This window comes from Glycine max, chromosome 8 (genome assembly GCF_000004515.6).
Source record: "Glycine max cultivar Williams 82 chromosome 8, Glycine_max_v4.0, whole genome shotgun sequence".
NCBI lineage: Eukaryota > Viridiplantae > Streptophyta > Magnoliopsida > Fabales > Fabaceae > Glycine > Glycine max.
The window spans coordinates 22,249,084-22,270,111 of record NC_038244.2 but is presented as its reverse complement, the minus strand read 5'-3'; the positions used below and the strand labels follow the sequence as shown (position 1 = coordinate 22,270,111).

Genomic DNA, 21,028 nt, shown 5'->3' with positions numbered 1-21,028 from the left:
GGTGTTGGGAAGAGATTCTAGACTCGTGAAAAATAAATATTATAAAAAAAATTGTAAACTGATCAATATACAACATGTTCTTTTATAAAAATTTACGTGATAAAATTTATCGAACGAACGCTCAAATAAATTAATTACCCAAATGCATTCTATTTTCATGAAGAGGGCTGGGGAATAGATGCTTACTAAAAGACACTAATTCAAGTTAACTAGTGTCTTTGAAAGAGAGAATTAGAAATTACGAGAGACGAAGTGTACCGTTCTTAAGGTGTTACGTCCTTAAAATTACAATGTGCCATTTCTTAAACGTCCATTCGGGGTGAGGAACCTCTATTGAGTTGTGTTATTAATGTTACTAAAAAATCAACTGTTGTTAGTGTTCTTTATCCACTAAATCAGTTATAATGCCTAGACGCATAAGCATGTCTATTGAATGCAGCAACATTCAGAACGATATTTTTTGCCACACCACAAATATCCGCCCTTGCATTCTCCATCGCTTCATACGTTCAAAAGAACACATTAGCCAAGCGTTTTACATTCCCTCGGAATATAAGTTATGCTGTTAATATTTCATTATTACAAAAGGGACACAAAATCTTTCAGCTTTTCCCTGCATTAATAGCACCCTGCACAAAATCTTCACATTGGGTGAACCCCCCGGAGAGCACCTCAGCTAGAACACCAACTATGTCAAAGGCTTCCTGCAAGTCAGTGGCCGAATTAATCTCATCAAGCCACGACAGCATCTCCTTGGGGAATCCGAGCAGCTCTTTTACATTCAATAGTCGCTCTTTCATCACCACTTCCCAGCCTTCCAGGTTTCCACTTTCATCTTCACCTTCTGTGGTAGATGATGCCCCATCAGTCCTTGTAGGTGGTGTTGCACCAGTTGATTTCTTGACCTTGAAGAAATGCTGTAACTGTTCAATCAAGCCTGTATAAACAAGCATTGGACGGATAATAGACAAAAGATCATCACTCTGCCCTGTTTCTGTTGTAGCACTTTGGCCCATGCTTCCAGATTCCACACCGTGTGCAGGAGCTGTAACCGATGGTGCACGGATAGCAGACCGAGAATGTGTGTGCTGCATGTAGGCATGGTAAATTCCGCGCTGCAGAAAAGCACGACGATGCTGCAGCCAGGACTCGTAAGACTCTGAGAGAAATGAGTTTACCATCATAAATTGGACAATTTCTTCTGTCCCCGGGGTAGGTTGGGTGCCAGATGGAGAAGAGGGTCTGAGATCTGATGAAGAAGAGGATATGTATGCTGATACGGCCCTTGCCATGGTTCGACGCTGGGAGGGGTTTCCTTGATCTAGGAGATGGCGTGCCATTTGGATCATAAATGGGAGGAATCGGGAATTACTTTCCCGTCCTCCACCTCGGCTATCTGCACTGAATGATGCTCCTGTTGCAAACCGAGCTAACATCTACAAAGATGGGGGAAAAAAATGCATGAACACCAGAGTGAGACAAAATCACTTGATTTAAGCAGTATAAAGATAACTGTAGTTATATTCTAGAGAAATTATTTGAAACCAGGGACGTTAGTTGTCTAAATGAACCATTTACATCAGCTGTAAATGTCATAAACAAGATTTCTTATCAGTTTTTTATTATCATATTGTCAGTCAAATTCAACAAACAGGAAAGAGAGAATATATGGAAGCTGAATAAAATACCAGAACAATGTCATAAGTCAGCAGGCGGAGTCTACTTCCATCAGCACGTCCAAGACCATTAAGGTTGTCCCAATACTGGTCAACATAGCGAACATACTGTGCCAGAGGAACCGATGGACCTCTGACAGGGAATAAAGAATTACAGAGAGATTCATTGTTTCTAAGTGTTGCTCCATCCCACTCTTTCTTCGGATTCTTCAAAGCAGCATCAGCTCTCTTGGCCTCTTGATGGCACTGGAAATGAATAATATTGAAGTAACTTACAGTGGTATAAACACACTCTCCTCCACGAGCACTTCCTGAAGAACCAACACCTAGATTCACACGCTTACTATAAGAGTAAGCACCCAATAAATCAGCAGGTCTTAAACTGTATCCTTCCTGGCATACCATGCATGCCAGCCCATCCTCCTCCTCCTGGACATCTTCTATACCTGGGACCGGCCGGGACACAACAATGCGTTCGCCTCCATCTGAAAACAGTTCTCGGTGCATTCCAAGCCCCTGGTATCAGATATTAAGGACAATTCAGAAGGGAACAGGAAATCAGACTTCAATAGAGTTGAAAGTAGAATATATAAAACATGCCATATGAATTGTTAAATCTGAATGGAAATTCAATCTGGTGAAGGAAAGGAGTACAATAACCAAGGCAGCAGAAAACTTTTGCTGAACTTAAATTGACTAAGGCAGCAGAAAGTACAATAACCAATTTCACATCAAACGTTATGTTTGAAAGTTGGAAACAAAATAGAGAAAAACAGAGAGGAACTGGCAAAAGTAAGCACTTAGACAATCCCCAAATACTGTTTTCAGTCATAGAACATGATTCTTGACCATGGTAAAAAAAAAAAAACTCAACACTTAACTTAGTTTTACCATTCTAAACACAGTTGTTTATATACCCAAACTAAGTAAACTAAAGGTATTTGTATAAAATACCTGAAGCAATTCCTCTCTCTTCTGCAAAGCTCGACGCCTCATTTCATCCTTAGTTGCATGCCGCAGCTTACAGACCTTCTCCTCCAAGAATCCATCTCCTTTTCCCTCCTTGTTAGATAGTGTGTCCAACAAATATTCAGCCCTTGCCCCAATTTCATTTACTCCTGCAACTCCTTCCAAGGCATGCAACAAAGGTAAGATACCTTCTTCATCAACACACTTTTTAGTGAGCAGATGCCCCATTGACAAACCTCTCAGCATAGACAATATAAGAGGGACAGATGGCAGTGTTAAACCCTGTGCCCATTCAGCACTGTTCTTAAACCCAGCCTGCCCTGTATAGGCAAAACTATCTTTCAAATGTGTCATTGCAGTTTTAGTTATACCCTTCTCTAGGATAATGTCCTTTAATCTCTCTCCACAAGAACTTGTCTTAAGCGACTCTGAAACCCTAACAAAATTTTCCAGTGTGAATCTCTGCTTTGCAGCTTGCTGAGCAATATGATCATCCTTTGGATTATCCAAATGTTGTTTCTGCAAATGGTCAAATGCACCCCAATCTTGCAAGTAAGGACTAAAATGCTGGACAAGAGCATCCATTGCAGCAGGTTCACCATAGGTTAGGTAAGGCAATATTCGAGCAACCATCTCTGTGTTCCTCTGCTGTTTGTTTGATTTCTTAAGGCCCAATGGATGAGACAATCTCTCCAAGAACATAAGAACTATCTTCTTGGCTTGTTCACCTGTGCCAGCTTCTTCACTAGTGACAGTAAGGGCACTTTGTGTGATGCTTATATTGTCACTTTCATTCGCCTCTAAAGTCAGACTTTCAACAATCAAAAGTATGCCTTCAGCTGGCTCCATGGCATCAACTGAGAAAGCTCGCCTTGCAGCCTCAAGAAGCAAACCTAAAGCTCCTAGCTTTAACAAAGCACGTCTGTTCTCTCTGATTTTGCAACAGTACATAAGAAGATTAAGAACTGTAACCAGTTGCTCCTGATTGGACTTGAAATCATCTCGGAGACGCTGTACATCAGGAAAAAGTGAGAAAATTATAATATCAATTTTAAGGTTGCATACTGCAGGATTACACATTTTAATAAAACATCAGTAATAAGGCATGAGAAAATCTGGAAAATGAAAATGAGCATTCTACACAAACTGCTGTAGTTTTCATTTTAAGTACCAACACACTAAATCATCACAGCAACTATTAAATGATGCTGTCAAGAACAATGGCATGGTCCGGTTTACGTGAAATAAGAAAAAATAATATCAAAAGTAGATAAAGAACTACACCACTCTCGGCGATAAGAACCATGATGTTTAGTGATGAGATAGGATTTTCCCCTAACCTTACATAAATCCCCTTGTCTTTGAAATTTGTTAGTTTTCTCTAAAGGATAACTAACAAAATAGAATTTTAGTTGTAAAATTAAATCAAAATAAAATTCCATATGGCACCTATATCATAAATGGATCATATACCCAATTGGTTTTGCCCCATATAACTGAAGAAATGTAACTCATTTTGGATGAAGTTTTCGATAAATACATGTTACCATTGTTTTTCTTCATTTCTTGTAATCAATACTTCCACTACTATAAGTGCTGGTTTGCTACATTATTGTAGGCAGATAGCAATGAACTTAACAAATGTAACAATTCACATACAGGTTGTCAAACAGAGAGACCAATTCATCAATTCCAATCACTAAAACCAAAGTATTTATATGATAGTACTTAATAGTTCAAATTTCCAAAATACAACAACAATGTTTAAGTCTACAGATATCAGAGAAAAAAGTGCTAACCTGAATCATCCCCAATAGTATCTCCAGTCCACCACACTCACGAACAGCACCTGCTATGGCAAACTCAACCTCTGGATCCTGAGACTCCTCCCTATCTTCCTCCAACTCTTTAATCATAGGTTCAGTTGCTTCACCATCCAATCCCTAGAATATCATGAAATATAGTATATAAATTCAAAACCAAATGTTTAACAAATAAGGCAAATCACATGTTCAATGATAGAAACAAACCTGGAGCCGATAAGTCACGGTCATTGGTGGGCAATCTCTGGATGAGTTGACAGCATTTGGAGACAACAAGTTGGAATTAGTCACATTTGATGATTGATTTGATTTTTTCCAGACTTGTTCATAAACTTGTGCAATGCTCAAATCAAGAGAGATAATATTGCCAGCAACTAACAATTCCATTCCATAGTCATCCTCAAGAAGACCTAACAAATCCAACTGATGGCAGATCTTGTTCTTAACATCACGCATTAATGGGCCAATTTCAACGCTCGAATATGGATTCTTAGTCATTGATCCCCTGATAAACTCTTCCTGCGTATGTGCTTTGTTCAGGACCAACAAATATACAGGCTCTGGTTTTGAGGGGCAGATCACATTGCAGAGTTGCTCTAAGATAAACTGCAAATGCAGGTATAGATTACATCAAGTTCACAATGAGCCAATGTAAAAGTTTATTATAAATTTACCATTCAATATTTATTAATCATATTCCCATGTAACCAAATTGATACTTTGTTGGATAGAAAATTACTGCAACTGATTTAGGGAATAAATAAGCTGGGAAATTGAAAAACAAAATCCATCCATACCAAACAAGCACGCCCCTTTCTCTCCTCTCTGTGTATTTCCAGACCATTGATGCATGCTCTTATGAATTGTCGCTTGTTTTCACTGCTTTCTAGCAGCAAACTATCTAAAAGATCTTTAAGGAGCCGATTGCAATCACTAATCAACTTGGTCTTTTGAACTATCAAGCCACGAATTACGATAAGGGCCTCAAGAATTTCAGAAAGTAAGTCATCTCGCATGAATCTGGAAAAAAAAAACAACCTCTTTTAATAAGATCATGTAAAACAAAATTTCAACCTCAAAAGTAAAATTATTCAAGTAGCAATTGTACCTCGATCTGATATTTGGAACCTCCAAAAATTTACCAAGAAGCTCTATGAGCTTGTGAAGGATAAACCCCTGGGTTATATCAATGTGTAGACTCCGCTCCAACGACTCAACATTGCTCACTTCTTGGGTAATTAGAGTACAAATGGTCCGTAGACACCCCTGAACAGTCAAAAATAAAAGAGCCTCCTCTGAATCTACCATCTTGAATAGCAACTCAAAATACTCTGCAGCACTTTCACCCGCAGAAAGTGTGGCAGGTAACAATGAAACCACTAGGTTCAGCAACCGAAATTGTCTGGATGAACTTTGAGCACAAAGCATGCTTATGAGTGTGCACATCTCTGATCTAATGGATTGAGAACAAGCACTCAAAACAAGTTCTTTAACCCATGATCCCAACTCAAACACTGATAAGTCACTTTTAGCTGCTTTACCAGCACGACGCTTCCACCTCAGAGCATATTTAAGTGCCAGGTAATCATGCCTTTGGGGTCGTGACCTCTGGCCAGTACCTTTGACTGCCTGAGACACTTTATATTGCCTTCTAACAAAATCAAGATAGGAAGCTCCCCTCTCCCATTCTGAATAGCTCAATAATTGAATATCTCGAGTCTTGGATGTAGCATCCCAATTTCTTTCTGATGAGTCTGGGAATGTTTTTGTCCCACTGACAGTGACAGCACCAGTCAAGGACCCAGATACATTTTGATTACTCTCATCCTTTGTATTTGCAGAAGATTTCCCAAGGCTTTGTTCTTTGTCCAGTGTTTCAGGTTTTGGAGGGGTACATGCTTGAGATATAATCCTCAGACAAGGAAGAATGACATGCTCAGATATGGCAGGATGCTTGGCACCTAGCTTGATGGAAGAAAACAATAATTGAAACACAACACGTAATCTTGATTCCCAGAATTCATCAGCCAAAGAACACACCTCAGAAAGTAACAACAATTCCTCACGAGTAGTCACTGCAATGTCCATGGAGCGATGATGCTCAAGGCAGTACAAAACTTTCTTTTGTATCAGACTGTTCAACTCATTAACTGCATTTACATCACCTTCAGATAAAGAACAAAGTACGATCCTTGCTTGGACGCGGGCAGCTTTAGCACCTTGATGAATGTTATTCTCAAATAACTCAGACAAAATGCCAGCTGAAACAAGTTGTTTCTTAGAATTTGGATGCCTTGCTAGCACATGTAATAGTTCCAGACATTGTGTTACAAATGTAGTTGCACAGCCATAGCAATTATTTGGTGATCTGGAAACCACAAATCTTGAACCCACACTGGTATCGGAAAGCTTCTGGTGCAGATAATTCATCAATACCTTACGTAGCCCTTGCAGTGTCTGGACACTTTTGCTGACAGAATCAAAAGCTGCTTTGCACTTTTCACCATATAGAACTCCAAGAAGAGCAATCTTCCTGTTGATCTTACATGACGGACCAGGTAAAGAAACCATCATTTGCTGTACAGAAGGATTCTGTTGTGAGTCTATTTCACTGTCACCAATGCTTGATACAATTTTTAGCAAGGGCTTCTTGAAGCCCAAAAGTTGTTGGTATCTCCTATGAGCATTCTCTGACTCAGATTCTATGGCTGCCAGTCCCTTCTTCATATCTTCATCATTCTCCATATTATCAAATGTAAAACTTGGCTTTGCCATGAAGTTAAACTCAAACCGCCCATATTTACTGTACCCACACTCATTGCATAGAAAAGAATCCAAATTCTCATAATTGATGTTGCGACATTGCCTACATTGATAAGCATTTTCATGACAATTGCTACATATACCATGTTTATCTGTGACTGGACGACTACAACGTGGACATTGCAATGGTTCAAGAGACAATGCCTGAAGATTTTCATAGAATGAATCCAGTTCAATCATGAAGTTACAAGCAGTAATTGGAATGGGAAATTCAACTTTAAGTTCTGTCTGATTGAATGCAAGATGACAACTCTTTGCACGCTTCCATAAAGACCAGTTATTTTTCAACTCAGATAAGTCAGTGACTGGCCTGTTATTATAGTATAGGTTCAAAACCTTCACTGATTTTGACTTTCTGGCATCATGAACATTCATTGTCACAGTCTGGATCGTGTAACTCCCAGTGCATTTCACTATGATCCGGTTGTCAGTGAATTTTGTTTCAGATTTCAGAGAATCTAGCTTCATCCTGCTGTAAGGTACTTCAGGAGTGCTGCAGGCAACACAAGGTTCACTCTCAAGATAGTATCCATCAAATTCCACTAAGCCACTCAAAGTATTATATATGCGAGAATTTGGATGGTTAGCTAACAGCTCATTCTGTGAATGGAGTGTCTCATAGATGCATCTAATTACATCAGGTGTCAAGCATTGGTCCACAAGTTCAGAAATCTTGTGTTTTGAACTAGTATCAGAGGATCTTCCAAGCAACCAAGTAACAAGTTCTGTATACTCCACAATATTCTGACCATACATTGGGAGGAACTTAACTTTCTGCAAGAGTTCCTTTAGAATGGTTTCCTTAAATGTTGGTTTAGCATGATGCCAGACACCATATAAAACTAACTTAGCCTCTGCACGCATGGTAATTGAATTCCACTCCAGAAGGAAACAATCAATGAACTGTTTCAAAATATTGCTACTCTTGTCAGTGAAGACATCTACTGCTGCCTCCATATCCAAATAGGACTTTTCTGAACCAGATTCAGCTCCATCTTCACCTTTCTTTTTCTTTTTTGATTCTTGAGATACAGTACCTGATTTGTTTGAACTTATGTCTCCTGACTCCATTTTTTGTGGAGTGTGACCAACATCTTTTCCTGTATAGAAGGCAAAATTGAGGAGTTTAAGGGTCTGAATAACAGACTCTTCACCGAAATAAAATATTCCATTCATCAGGAAAGACAAAATATCTCCATGCCTTAAACAGTACTTTTGCCAGTTACGAGGACGTGCAGCTGCAACTTCGGCCATAGTGGAAAGGCACTTCACAATCTTTACACTTCTTTCATATGGGATAGGATTGTTTTGAAAGCCACCAGATTTGTTTATGTGTTTATAAAGTCTCTTCGCTTCACTAGAGAACTGCCAAGAGTCTCGAACACTGTAATAATGAGACTTGGTGCCACAGAGATGCAGAAAAAGCCTCCTGGCATATCTTCTTACAAAATTGGTGTGAGGATTGTTAATGTAACTGCAGAGAACATCTTGATAGCCATCGAGCTTCAAATCCTTACCATGTGATAACTTGTAGACCTTTTCCTTTTCCCCAGTTTTGTCATGCTTTTCTGGCCGAACAAGGGTGTACACCAGCCGGAAAGCATTCTCTAATAGAAGCCTGTGGTAGTCCATGAAGATATCTGTTCGATGCACTTTGGCATATGAATCAGAAAAGAAAGGTAAAAAATTACCAGCTGGTAAATCTCTGCGTATTGTTAGTAGAGCCCCACATCCTGGCCCAGCATTACTATGAACACCTTCATTGTTAACAGGAGATTTGAAGACATACACTAGCTGCTGCAATATATCCATTAAATAATTTACAAAAGATTGCTGCCTAAGAGAATCACAAGCTCGAAGAAGTTGTGATGTAAAGTCAATCTTCTCTTGATCATCTAGTGAAGTCTTAGCACTGGCCGAGGTGGGCAGTGGAAATTGGACTACATTTTTATCATGCATGTCATTAGTTCCACTCTGTCTTGGCATGGGACCATCACTACCAGGCTGATGCCAGTTTCTAAGCATCAATGTGAAAAACATGAAGACCAGGATTGCAACTTCACCAAATGATGAACGGGTTTTGGCTACAAATGATCTGTTGAGATTGATCTCATCCAAAAACCACTTGATTAGCTTCTCATTCCTTCAACAAAGATGCATTGCATGCCCAATAGCTTCCGTTTTCACATTTAACGGATCCTAGGCGGTGTTGTCCTTGCTTGCCTGAACTCCAGAGGTCATATCCATCCATCCTTTCAAGTGTTCAAGAAGCTCAGAAAGAAGTAAAGAATTTATGGCCCTTTTTGAAGCAGAGATTGAGACAGGATCAGTTAAAGAAGCAGCAAAATCCCCAGAATCATTTGGTTCCAAGACATGAATTGATGGAGAAGAATTCTGCATGTTGCTATCAACAGGTACAGGCAACAAGTTCTGGTCACTAACATCATCAGCTGTGAAGTGAAATTCATTTCCATCTCCCACTGAGTCCACTTCTATCGGAATTGCTGTCATAGGATGATCTCTAGAGTGTGGTGGAGGAAGTCGATCTGCATCTAGTACTTCATAGCAAGCCTCACACAAGTCAAAATCAGGACAAACAGTACAATGCCATCTTCGCCTTAGTATAGGTACTGTAGAGCAACCATCACAACAATACTGAACAGATGAAGTAATTGTGTCATCCTCAATCATGATTTGGTTATTTCCAGTACTTGGGTCAGCAGGGCCAGAAACTGACACCACACTGTCAACAGCATCATCTGTAGCCAACATGGTTTGCTTTGGAAAAGGGACCTGAAGCAATCTTGAAGATATGGCCAAACTGGGGAGGAAATGTGTGAAAATGTGAATATCAAATTCAGAGCAAAAAACAAAAAACAAAAGGGAGCTAAAATACCTGCTAGCAGTTTGAACAGCCTCATTGGACGAAAAGAGAAGCTTCTTAAGTAACACAACAGCAGGTGCCACAGAATGCACTCCTGCATCTTTTCCGTGTAGGGCTAAGCATTCAGCATAGCAATAAATAAGTTCAACTGCAGACATAACAATGTTGTTCATGGTTTGTGTGTCAGGCTGCTCAAAATCCAAAATTCCCCATAAAACTTGCACAAGTACATCCACCACTTCTGAGCCTACACCAGGAAAAAAAAGGCAAAAAAGATTATATCATAATAAAATGGTAGCAAACAGAATAAATATGGCCATGTTAAATCAAGGACGTAAACCTTAGGACTTTAGAGAGAAATCTCATTGTAATCAATTAGTCATAGCATGCAGCAAACATGGATGTTTATATCGACCGATGCTTATTCTTATCTCCCCACTGTGTGTTTAAATATAGACAAGGAAAAGCTAATTTATATGTATTTTATGATTCAATCAGCAAAGACAACAATACCATTTGTCTCCAAAAATGTTGCTAAATTTGAGCGGTGTTGCAATGCAATCTTACAGACTGCACGCATCTGGGTGGTGAACTCTTCAATGATCCAACTTCCTGCAGCACCACCTATCCCAAGCCTTGATGATAGTAGTAAGGAGGATTTTACTACTCCACGAAGCCTCATAGTATCCTTAACCTAATGTTGGAAGAATGCACATGGCAATAATTAGAATGACATTAACATAGATAAGCAGTACTGAACAAAACAGGCTTGGTAAAGGAAAACCAAATGACACTATATATTACTTGATGGTATATCTCTTTCTTAGGAAAAACCGCTTGTAAGACACGACTAGCAGAAGCCTGCAGAATTGGTTCCCTATCACACTCGAATATTATTTCTAGTAATGGCTTGCATTTGAGTTTTCCAAGCTCTGTCCTGGCTTCCTCAAACCTTGAGCAATCCTGTTGTTTACATGATGAGTAGAACTTAGTAATTAGCCTGAGTCCATCTGCTATTACTTGCTCCTGAATAGGAGCAGACTGCATCGATCGGCGCTTCTTTGCAGACCCACTAAGTGATGAATTTGAACCAAGTACTCTTGCTTCCATATCTAAAACTGCATCCATTTTCTCTTTCCAACCAAATTCATCTTTAGCTCGGCCATAAACTTCAAGCGAGTCTATTCTGGGGAGTGTTGAGCCATTAAAGGTTGGCCCAACTGAGATTGTAAATTCTTCATCTGCAAGAAGAGATTCTGCAACAGTAAATGGAATATCATACCAGGACCTCATTCCTTCATCGAATTTAACAACCCTTTGGAAAATAGAAATGCTAGACGGTATGTGACTCGCTGATGTATTTCCCACATGAACTCGAAAACCAACCATGACTATATCAGGATTTGAATTGAAGACAGATATCTGTAAAAATACAGAAAGGTAGAAATTAGGGAGATAAAAAGCTAATATCAATCACTTTCAAATGACACAGCACCAACAGCAACTAATTACGACACAAAATGAAACCGCTGATATAATCATCATCACAGTTCACACCATACCAGCCCTTCTATGTGAATAATGTAAATGTAAAAAAAAAAAAAACAACTTTTTATGAAGACTTATTTCAAATTCAGTTCAAATAAGAACTAGCGTTTTAAAATTTAGGTGATAACCAAACAACCTACAACTAAAAACCAGCCCCTGTTCCTAAATATCTGATTTTATAAAGTTGTCAACCCCCTAGCCACAAAACAGAATATGTCAAAGAGTAAAACTAATAATAAATATTCACTTTGAAATAAAAGTAATTCCAAAAGAATAAAAGATACCTTAAAACCAGCAGGACTTGGGCTTTCTAGAAAACCATCCTCATTTACCAAACTCTGTTTAGCTCCTTCTGAATCTCCATTTCTGACAGCATCACCACCAAGTTTCACATCCGGTGTAATGCACACAGTCTTCTCAAAGAAATCAAGAGGAAATTCAGGATTTGTACCAGCATAGGCTTTATTGAGGATTCCAGAACCCAATTTCTTAACTTTCTCAGATGCTGCGATCACACCAGCATCCACACCAGCAGGAGCATGAGAATATATTTGAAGGCTACCATCATCATGTAAGACAAGACAGTGGATTTTATCCTTTGATAGTGGTTTGTATGCAGTCATACCAACTATAGGTGAGGTTGAACCCACTGAATGTCGCATACACTGAGCAATTATCTCATATTCCCCCATTGACAAAGTGAGCACAGAATTTGATTTCATTGTTGATAAGCAAACATATAATCCACTGCCAGCCAGCAATTCTTTCCAATGATGTACTCCAGCAGGCCGCAGCTTACTTTCTTGTTCCTCATATACAGAAGACATCTCAACTAGAGAGGCTGCATCAGGGCTTGGGCGACCCACCACTGTGGTGCCATCTTGAAAAGATACAAAGAGTAGCTTATAAGTTGAAGAGAAGTATAATGATGATCCCTTTGCATGAATCTCTTTTCCCTGAAGTTGTACAAGTTCTTTCAGTGGTACAGCCCCAGCATTACCCTTAACTGACAACTCTAACCTGAGTATGTTTCCATTTTCTGAAAGAACGAGGAGAAACATTCTTCCTTGGGAAGCCGGACAAAGAACTGCATCCACAATCATATCATCAGACAAAGTGAAGTAGTGCATTGGACTGAAGTTGTCCAAGGACAGGTCGTATATCTTAACAAATCTGTTAGTCACAACCATTAACTGAACTTGTGAGCTTGGAACCCAATCCACCCGTCTAATATATGCACCTTGCAAAGCTAGTTCAATGGCAAGGCGGTCAATAACTTCACCACGAGGATTCAATGTCAGGACCTGGCAATCCTCGTATCCTGCTACAAGAAGATAGTTCTCAACAACAGGGTTGAATGCAAGTTGTACAATTTCAAAGCGGACAATATTTTTAGAAAGAGGTTTCACATTGGTCTTGTCAGCTGTCACAGGTGCAATGGTGGCTTGACCAATCAACTGCCCAACATCATATATAGCAACTTTATCACCTTCACCAGCGGCAAGTCGACCTCGTCCACTCACACTGAGTAAGGACTTCACAAGAGAACCACTTGCTAAATGTGATTTAAGCTCTTTGGAATTTGAATAATCAACCTTTATCTTGAGATCAAATGATCCACTTTTGTATGCTTTCTTTAATTGCAAGAGATCAATGCCATGAGAAATCACCTTGTCTTCACCCAAACTGATTTTCTTATCCTTAGAATGGCGAGAGTCTCGTCTGCTAAGTATAAACGGCAACAAAGAAGAGCAAAGATTGAGCACCCGACTCTCAATATCAAGTTCTTCCAATAACAATGGAATCCCTTCTTGAAGTTCTTTTGGAATACATAACCTGAGAGAGTTATCTGCATCTGAACTGATTTCTTCTTCAAAATCTGAATCACTGTCCGGCAGCTGATCTCCATCCTCAGGGAAGGGTAAAAATGACTGAAAAGTATTTGAGCCACGAACAGGTGCACTGCTATCTCCAGTAAACTTCCGAGGTTTCAGGCATTGACAATTACTACCCCTCACACCCCCAGCTCCACAGTCACAAAAGAACCGGCTTGAACGTGAATAGACAACACGATGACCCCGATGACAAACCTTGGCACAGACTGAGCAGCAGCCTTTTGATACAGTCAAGTCACATGTATAGCAGAAATACCAATGTTGCTCCATGAAATTGCTGCCACTGGAAGTAAATGTGCAAACTTTAGAGGCAAGGGCTCTTTCACTGTTAGCATCCTCTTCATCGTCCTTATCTATGCTAAGAACCTCTCCATCAGAAGTTGCATCATCCTCATCCTCATCCATAGAAGTTGCATCACATTCGAGAGAGGTTGATCCCCCTTCTTGATTGGCAGAAAGGATAAATGTCTCAGAATTTTTTCTGGATCCAACCAGTCTAGCAGAAGAATGTCCTACCGCAAGACTATTGCCAGAAGAAGACTTCTTAGTTGTCTTTTGCAAGGAAATCTTACTGGATCCACAATCACTAAAGACACTTTCAATAAAGGCAAATAGAAATTTCAGTCCTGGAAGCAGATTTTCATTGCCCACCAGTTTCTCCATCAACATTACAGTCCTTGTCAAAAGCTGTTTCATCAAAAACTCTCCTCTAGAAATTTGAACAATGAAATTGAAAAACGACTTTGCTACATGTATATCAAACAACAAAAAGGCAGAATCAAGTGACCCCAGTGCAGAATTAAAAATATGTTGTTGCAATTCTTTTGATTGTTGTTCAGAGGGTGGTGATACAAGACACAGACTAAAATTCATCGTTGATTCCCTAAGAGATATGGAGCACCCCTTTGCACAGTCCACCCCACAATCTGATTTCACTATGCTTCCTAAAAGCCTCTTCTCCAACCACTTAGATACACAATGTATGTCTCTATCCAGAAATTTCCTTTGTATCCTCATTCTAAGGTCAGGAAATTGCTCTCCAGACAAAAGATCCACAAAGAATCCAAGAACCTTCACATTCACTGATTCAGAGAAGCATGAATCTAAAGCATCAATTAGAACCAAACAGTCACCAAGATGCAAATGCAAAAGCCTATTCATCTTCTCAGGCACATTTTCAACCCCAAGATAAAAATGAAATATAACAGACTTTGAAGGGTCTTTTCTTAGGCTGTTTAATATTTCAATAATTTTACAGATTATCCATTCATGAACACTGCAATCACTTGCTCCTCCAGCATTAACATCCATCAGAAACCCTTCCATTTGCTTCATTAGAATTAAATCTTCATAACACGACAAATCCAGTTCAGCACTCAAGCTGTGATAGATAGTGTCACATTTCCCATGAACACTTTCAAAGGTCCTATCATACTTGATGATCATTACTGCATCAAGAACTTGTCCAAGGATTTCATCCTCCAAGTTAATAATACTGCCTGCTTCTTTTATTCTAAGTAACCCATCTAAGACAAAGACAATTCCTCTTATGCTAAGGACACAAGAAAACATAGTAGAACTAGGAGTAGAGAGATTAAAAGGAAAGCCATGCAATAGGCACTCCCACGAAGCTCTAGAAAGAATTCCAGAAGCTTTTTTATCAACAACAGCATCCAACCTCGAAATGAGGCTAAGAACAAACTGCAGCTCACCTGCATTCGAACCACTCCTCTCCAGGAGCTCATCCTGTAGGCTTTGGTCCATTTCAGTATGTTTCAGAAGCAAGAATGGTGAAAATCCAGGAGTCAGCTTTTGCTTGTCATTAAGGATATCAAGGAAAGCGTTCTGACAAACTTGTAAATATTTGTTCAGCAATGATGAGAACAGTTTTACAAGCAATGGAAATTGGCCAGACTCAATCATGGAGGAAATCATGCTTCCAGCAACTTTAACGTATTTCTCATCCCCCATAGCATTCCCAGTCCAGGTTAGACCATGTCCAGAAATACCATTATCCATATAATATCTCCATATGCCAACGTTAATGAAGGAGATCACCAGAGACAGCCACATTCCACTTCTGAGGAAATACCAACCTAATTGCTCAATGCCTTCTGGTATGGGCAAAGCAGCATTTAAATGCTGAAGCAGGCTCAATATAACATCCGGAGAAATAGTGAACTTTCCCATGCCCTCTGGATGGCCATGGAGTAAATGACTGAAGTGGAAAAAATGCAACATATTAGATGGATCCACAGGGTGGTCTTGATCCCAGGATTTAATTGTATGGTCAGCTTCAGAGCCTACATAAGGAATATCCCAACAAAGGGAGAAAACATATCGTTCAACAATTAGATCCTCAACTGCAGTGGCCATTTTACCTCTCCAAAACCCCAAAATCAGAGAAAAAGTAAAGTATATCTCTCCCCAATTCAAAGTTAAGCTGTCAATTGCCAAATCCTCCCTGACAAGAGAAGCAGAAGACCCAGAAATATCAATTAGATGTCCAATCAAGCTACTAACAACAGCTTCCTCTCCAATCAACCCACCTGCTATGTTTTTAAATGCAGTTGATGACCAAGATGACATGTGATCATTAACTTTGTTTTGCATAGATGAGCCAGAAAGTGGTGCTTCCCTCAACTTAGATCGCACATCTATGAGCAATGATGTTGGACAAGTCTGTTGGTAAAATATCATATGACGAAGAATTAAGATCAACCTTGAAACTACTAAAGCCCAACATGTTAACAGTGTGCTGTTCAAATCTAATGTCAAACTTGCAACTTCTTTGAGGGTTGAAAAGACTAATTTTGCCATCACTGCCTTTTCTCCTTCAGAAGACAAGTGGAATGCCATAAGAACCACCTCAATGTGAAACAGCGAGGGAAGAGTACCAACAAGATCATTGATACTTGGGCATTTTATGCACACAGTTTTTGCCTTCTCAACAACAAAGGCAACATATACCCTGAAAATCTTGGTTCTCAACTGACTACCAGAAGAACCGACCCTACAAAACAATGTGTGAGCAAGCAGGGTCAGGGTTCTATCATTATAACTAAAAGAACCATTCTCAACAGTTAGGATTTTATCCACAAGGTAGTCTTCAAGTGAATCATTCAAAGCATGGTTAGTGAGAAGGTTGTGTAAAATATCAAAGCACAGATCATGGATCTGCCCAATCTTTCCATCTTCAAGTAATGGGGTACAACTATCAGACATATTATCTTCAGAACAACAACCCTGACAATTGAGTAGGGAAAGCAAAATATCAATGTCTCTACTACTGAGTTTGTTGCAGGCATCAACATAAAGAGAAGGATGCCATTCAGTATAGAAGATGCACGTTTTAAGAAAGTTCAAAAGTTCTATAGCAGCTTGTGTTGGCATATTTTGATAGCTGGAACTAGAAATTAAAGCAGCAACAGGTGGTTGTTCGCATCCATCTGTAGATCCAACGGAACGCCCAGTTTCAGAAAAAAGATCTCCAAAAAGAGCCTCATCCTCATGGCACACTGCATTTTCAACTTCAGACGTCCCAGCAACTTTAGCCAAACTAGAATGGGACCTTTCCAATTTTGGCTTTAATTTCAGACCTTCACAATGAAGGAACAAAGCAAGTTGCATCAAATTGGCAATCCATTGGCTCGACACAGGAAATATTAATTTTAGAAGCTCTTCAAAAGTAAATCCCTTAAGCAAAGGAACAGGCTCCAGATGAACAAGGCATGAAGGAGAACCGATCTGTGAGTCAGTAGAACTGCCAACAAGTTCCACGTCAAAGTCTTTCCACTCAAAAGGAACTAGATGTCTTTGTCTTTTCAGATCAGTAATGAGTTTCAGTGTATACACAACAAATCGGGGGAAGTAAGCTAAGGGGGGCTTCAAATTGGGAGCAGATTTGTCATATGTCCAAACAGAAGAATCCAAACTCTCCAATATAGCTGCTATAATACATGTTTGGATATTCTGGGCAACATTGCTATTGCCAAAAATAACCTGAACACTATGAAGAAATTCTTCTATAACCATTAAAATAATGCTCTCAAAACTTCCCTCAGTAGTAGCACAGGTATTCACAAACTCAAATTTAATTCTAAACAAACTAGACAGAGTATTAGAAAATGTGGCAACTGCCCCCATCAAAGAGGCATCATAGTCAACATATGGAACATCCTTCAAGAGACTTCCAAGTATCTTTAACATCCTCAAAATGAATGACAGTCTCCTTCGAAAATTTTGACTCACGGCCCTCTCATCAAATACATCTTTTACTTTAGCTAGCTTATTGCATAGCAAGATCAAGCGAGGAGTGCATTTTCCATGGACAACTGCCCAGTGCTGGGATAGAAAGACAAAATTATTGAAATATTGATAATAAGTCTGTTCAATGAATCCAGATTCTTGCCTATCATGAGGCACATGTTCAGAAGCCAAAGTCTTTAAAAGCCAATCCATTGATTTTTCTTCCTTTGAGCATTTGAAACCTTTTGATAAGAAAAAAATAGAGCATATGGTTAGGTTAGAAAAAAACCATGACAAGACAAAATTGAGTGAGTTTGGGCATTAACATTGTACCTTCTAGATGGCATTTTTTGTAGTCATCCACAAAACTACCACAACAATCATCAACCATTGGCAACATATCTATCAAGGCACTAGCAGTTGTAGGTTGCAATATGTCCGCTACCATATTTATTCCATCAACCAAAGCCATCTCTAAAAGATGTATCATGTTGTTCTGGAAGATTCAACAATAATGAGTAATACAAAAAAAAAAAAAAAATACACACAACGTTAACAGAAAGGAACACAGGTCAAAACACTAAATACTGAAGAAAATCAATTTAACCTATGCCTGCTGGAAGAAAATTTTGTTGTTTGCTGCTTTCTACATCATGATATTAGCAAAGAAACCTTTTTGCTTCCTCAGTCAGGGATAGAAATCAGAAAAACTTATTAGCATACAATATCATGATGTAGAAAGCAGCAAACAACAAAGTTGGGCCCAATATACAGTTTTGTCATCCAACGTAATAAATATCTCATAAAGGCTTAAGGCAACTTGGGCTAAAATGAACATATGATGACTTTAGAATCTATTGCTTAATCTATTATAAGATAGATTTGTCCATCTAACTTATTCTAGAGACAATTCTTTTGGCAAATATCCAGTGAGGTTAAAGAACAATGCTATTCTGGTATTACATATAAGTGATCTCTTTTTTTCTATTTGTCTATTTTCAATTTTCTGTTCTTTGGAGGTTGCTCATCATCTTTTATGTAAATTTTTTAATTTCTTTCCTTTCTCCATCCTAACGATTGAGCATTGGGTAGTGAATACTCTATGTTAGAGGTGCAACACTCAAATCCCATTGCAATCAATTGTGAAGGGGATATGGCCCCCAATCTTCTTTCATGTATTCTTATTTATTTGTGGAAAAAATTATTGATTCAGATTGATTATATGATGAGTTTCTATAAAATCTTATGCAACTGTTTACGTAATAGAGTTGTGCCATTGATGTGCCCAATACAATAACCTTTAAATTTCATTACAATAATAATAGTATCTGATCTTGTTGTAACTAAAGACTTATTTGAGAATTTGGAGACCAAATTAGACTTCTCTAAAATCTTGCAGAAAGTTCAGTAAAGTCTGTACTACTTTCATCAAATTTCCATACTACAGAACTTCAGCACTTGCAAAGTACGTAAACATACCTGAATTCCTAGATCGTCACTAGTGACTCCAGAATTCTCCAAATAGCACAGAGCAAATTCTATAGACTGTTGCACAATCGCAACCAGCACCCCCTCCGCTTGCTCCACTATTGATGCAAACAACCAAAACACAACACCAAATGACAATTAAAACGAAATCATTTGAAACACAACACAAAAAAAAAAAAAAAACCAGAAGAAGATAACAAAGAAGACAAAACTTAGATGCAGTTTCATAGATGCTTTTGGTGCTTTCTCCAATCAGAATAGAAATAGTTTCATATCAGTAAACTACGTAATGAAGGTTTCCATTAAAATTCAACACAGATAACCGAGGTGAAACTTCAATCTGATAGGAAAACAACACCAAAGCTACTTATATAAGTGTATCTAAGTTTCCAAAAAAAAAAAAGCTCGCCCTCCCATTTGCAAATAGCACGCTCGTCAGAACAAGGATCACACAAGCGAAATCGCAAGACTGCAGCAAAACGCAACCGAAAATCAAGTTGCGATGGTATTGCAGGGAGAGGAGTTACCTGACAAAGATCGAGAAGCGGAGGCGATTGCGTGGGCAAGCGAGGAAATCGCATGAATCTGCGCGTCGGTCCAGGATAGGAAGAGCGAGGTTCCGTCATCAGAGGATTGGAGACCGCGGCGGAGAACGGAGCAGAACGCGTTGAGACCTAACAGGACGGCGTCGTCGGAGCGGAGCTTGGATAGAAAGTCGCCGGGCGAGACCGGCGGCGACAGAGCCTCGGCGAGGACGGCGAGGCTATCGGCGGCCATCACGAAACGAATCAAGAGAGAGAGAGAGAGAGAGAGAGAGTGAAGGTGAGTGTGGTTTTTTGCGAAGTGGAATGGAATCGAGTAAACGAAAGAAAGAGAGGTATCGGTTTATAGTATTTATATTTATAGAGTGTTGAAGGCGGTGATGAATTGGAGAAGAAGAAAGGGACAGAATTGCTATTGCTGCTTTCTGAGTTTGCTTAAGCGGAAAGCAGCAATTTGAGAATTTTCATTGCACGCACGCTCACTCACTGTTGTCGTGAACTGCCTCTGTTAATTTTTTTTATTATTATTATCAGATACATAAGATAATTTTATTCAAACATAACATTATTATTGAGATAAAACTTTTGCCAAACTTATTGATGCACGTTTTTTGTGGTTAAACCTGTTGCCTCTCCTAAAGAATAAACCCCCAAATCGGTAAAAAAAGAAAAATCTAAAAATACTTTTTTATCCTCCCATTTTGTAAACTAAAAATTCCAAATTTTCTTTCCTCTTCAACTTATGACATTATCTGATAATTGAGTTAATAAGTTAATTATATCAAAAAAATATTTAATATTATTATATATAATACTAAAATTTTTAATATATATTTAATACACATACGTTTACATAATAAATTTTATAAAAATTAACTTTGATTTAATAATATTTTTTTTATATATATAATAAGTTTTGTAACAATTCATGTAGATTATATATGTAGATTATATATATATGTATGAGGAAATTTGTTAGGTGGTAAAAGAAGATAAGAGAACTTGTTGATCTGTTTTTATTTTGGTTTTTCACTTGTTGTTTTTAACTTAAAAACACTAAAATGATAGTTAGGCATGCTTAAAAAAACATTTAAAATTTAAGAATTAAAAATATCTAAACTCATGTTTATAT

The 21,028-nt window shown here is 38.7% G+C and overlaps 1 protein-coding gene across 1 annotated transcript; it reads right to left on the bottom strand.

Moving 5' to 3' along the window:
* Positions 1-402: 402 nt before the first annotated feature.
* LOC100777665 (auxin transport protein BIG-like) lies at positions 403-20,341 on the bottom strand. The gene is given in 14 exon segments (XM_041017820.1): positions 403-1,436; positions 1,689-2,192; positions 2,631-3,656; positions 4,445-4,588; positions 4,676-5,074; positions 5,266-5,488; positions 5,577-10,112; positions 10,188-10,422; positions 10,689-10,869; positions 10,980-11,597; positions 12,008-18,108; positions 18,200-18,362; positions 19,346-19,452; positions 19,882-20,341. Coding segments are annotated over 14 exon segments (15,321 nt in total). The 5' UTR covers positions 20,132-20,341; the 3' UTR covers positions 403-602.
* Between the last annotated feature and the right edge of the window lie 687 nt (positions 20,342-21,028).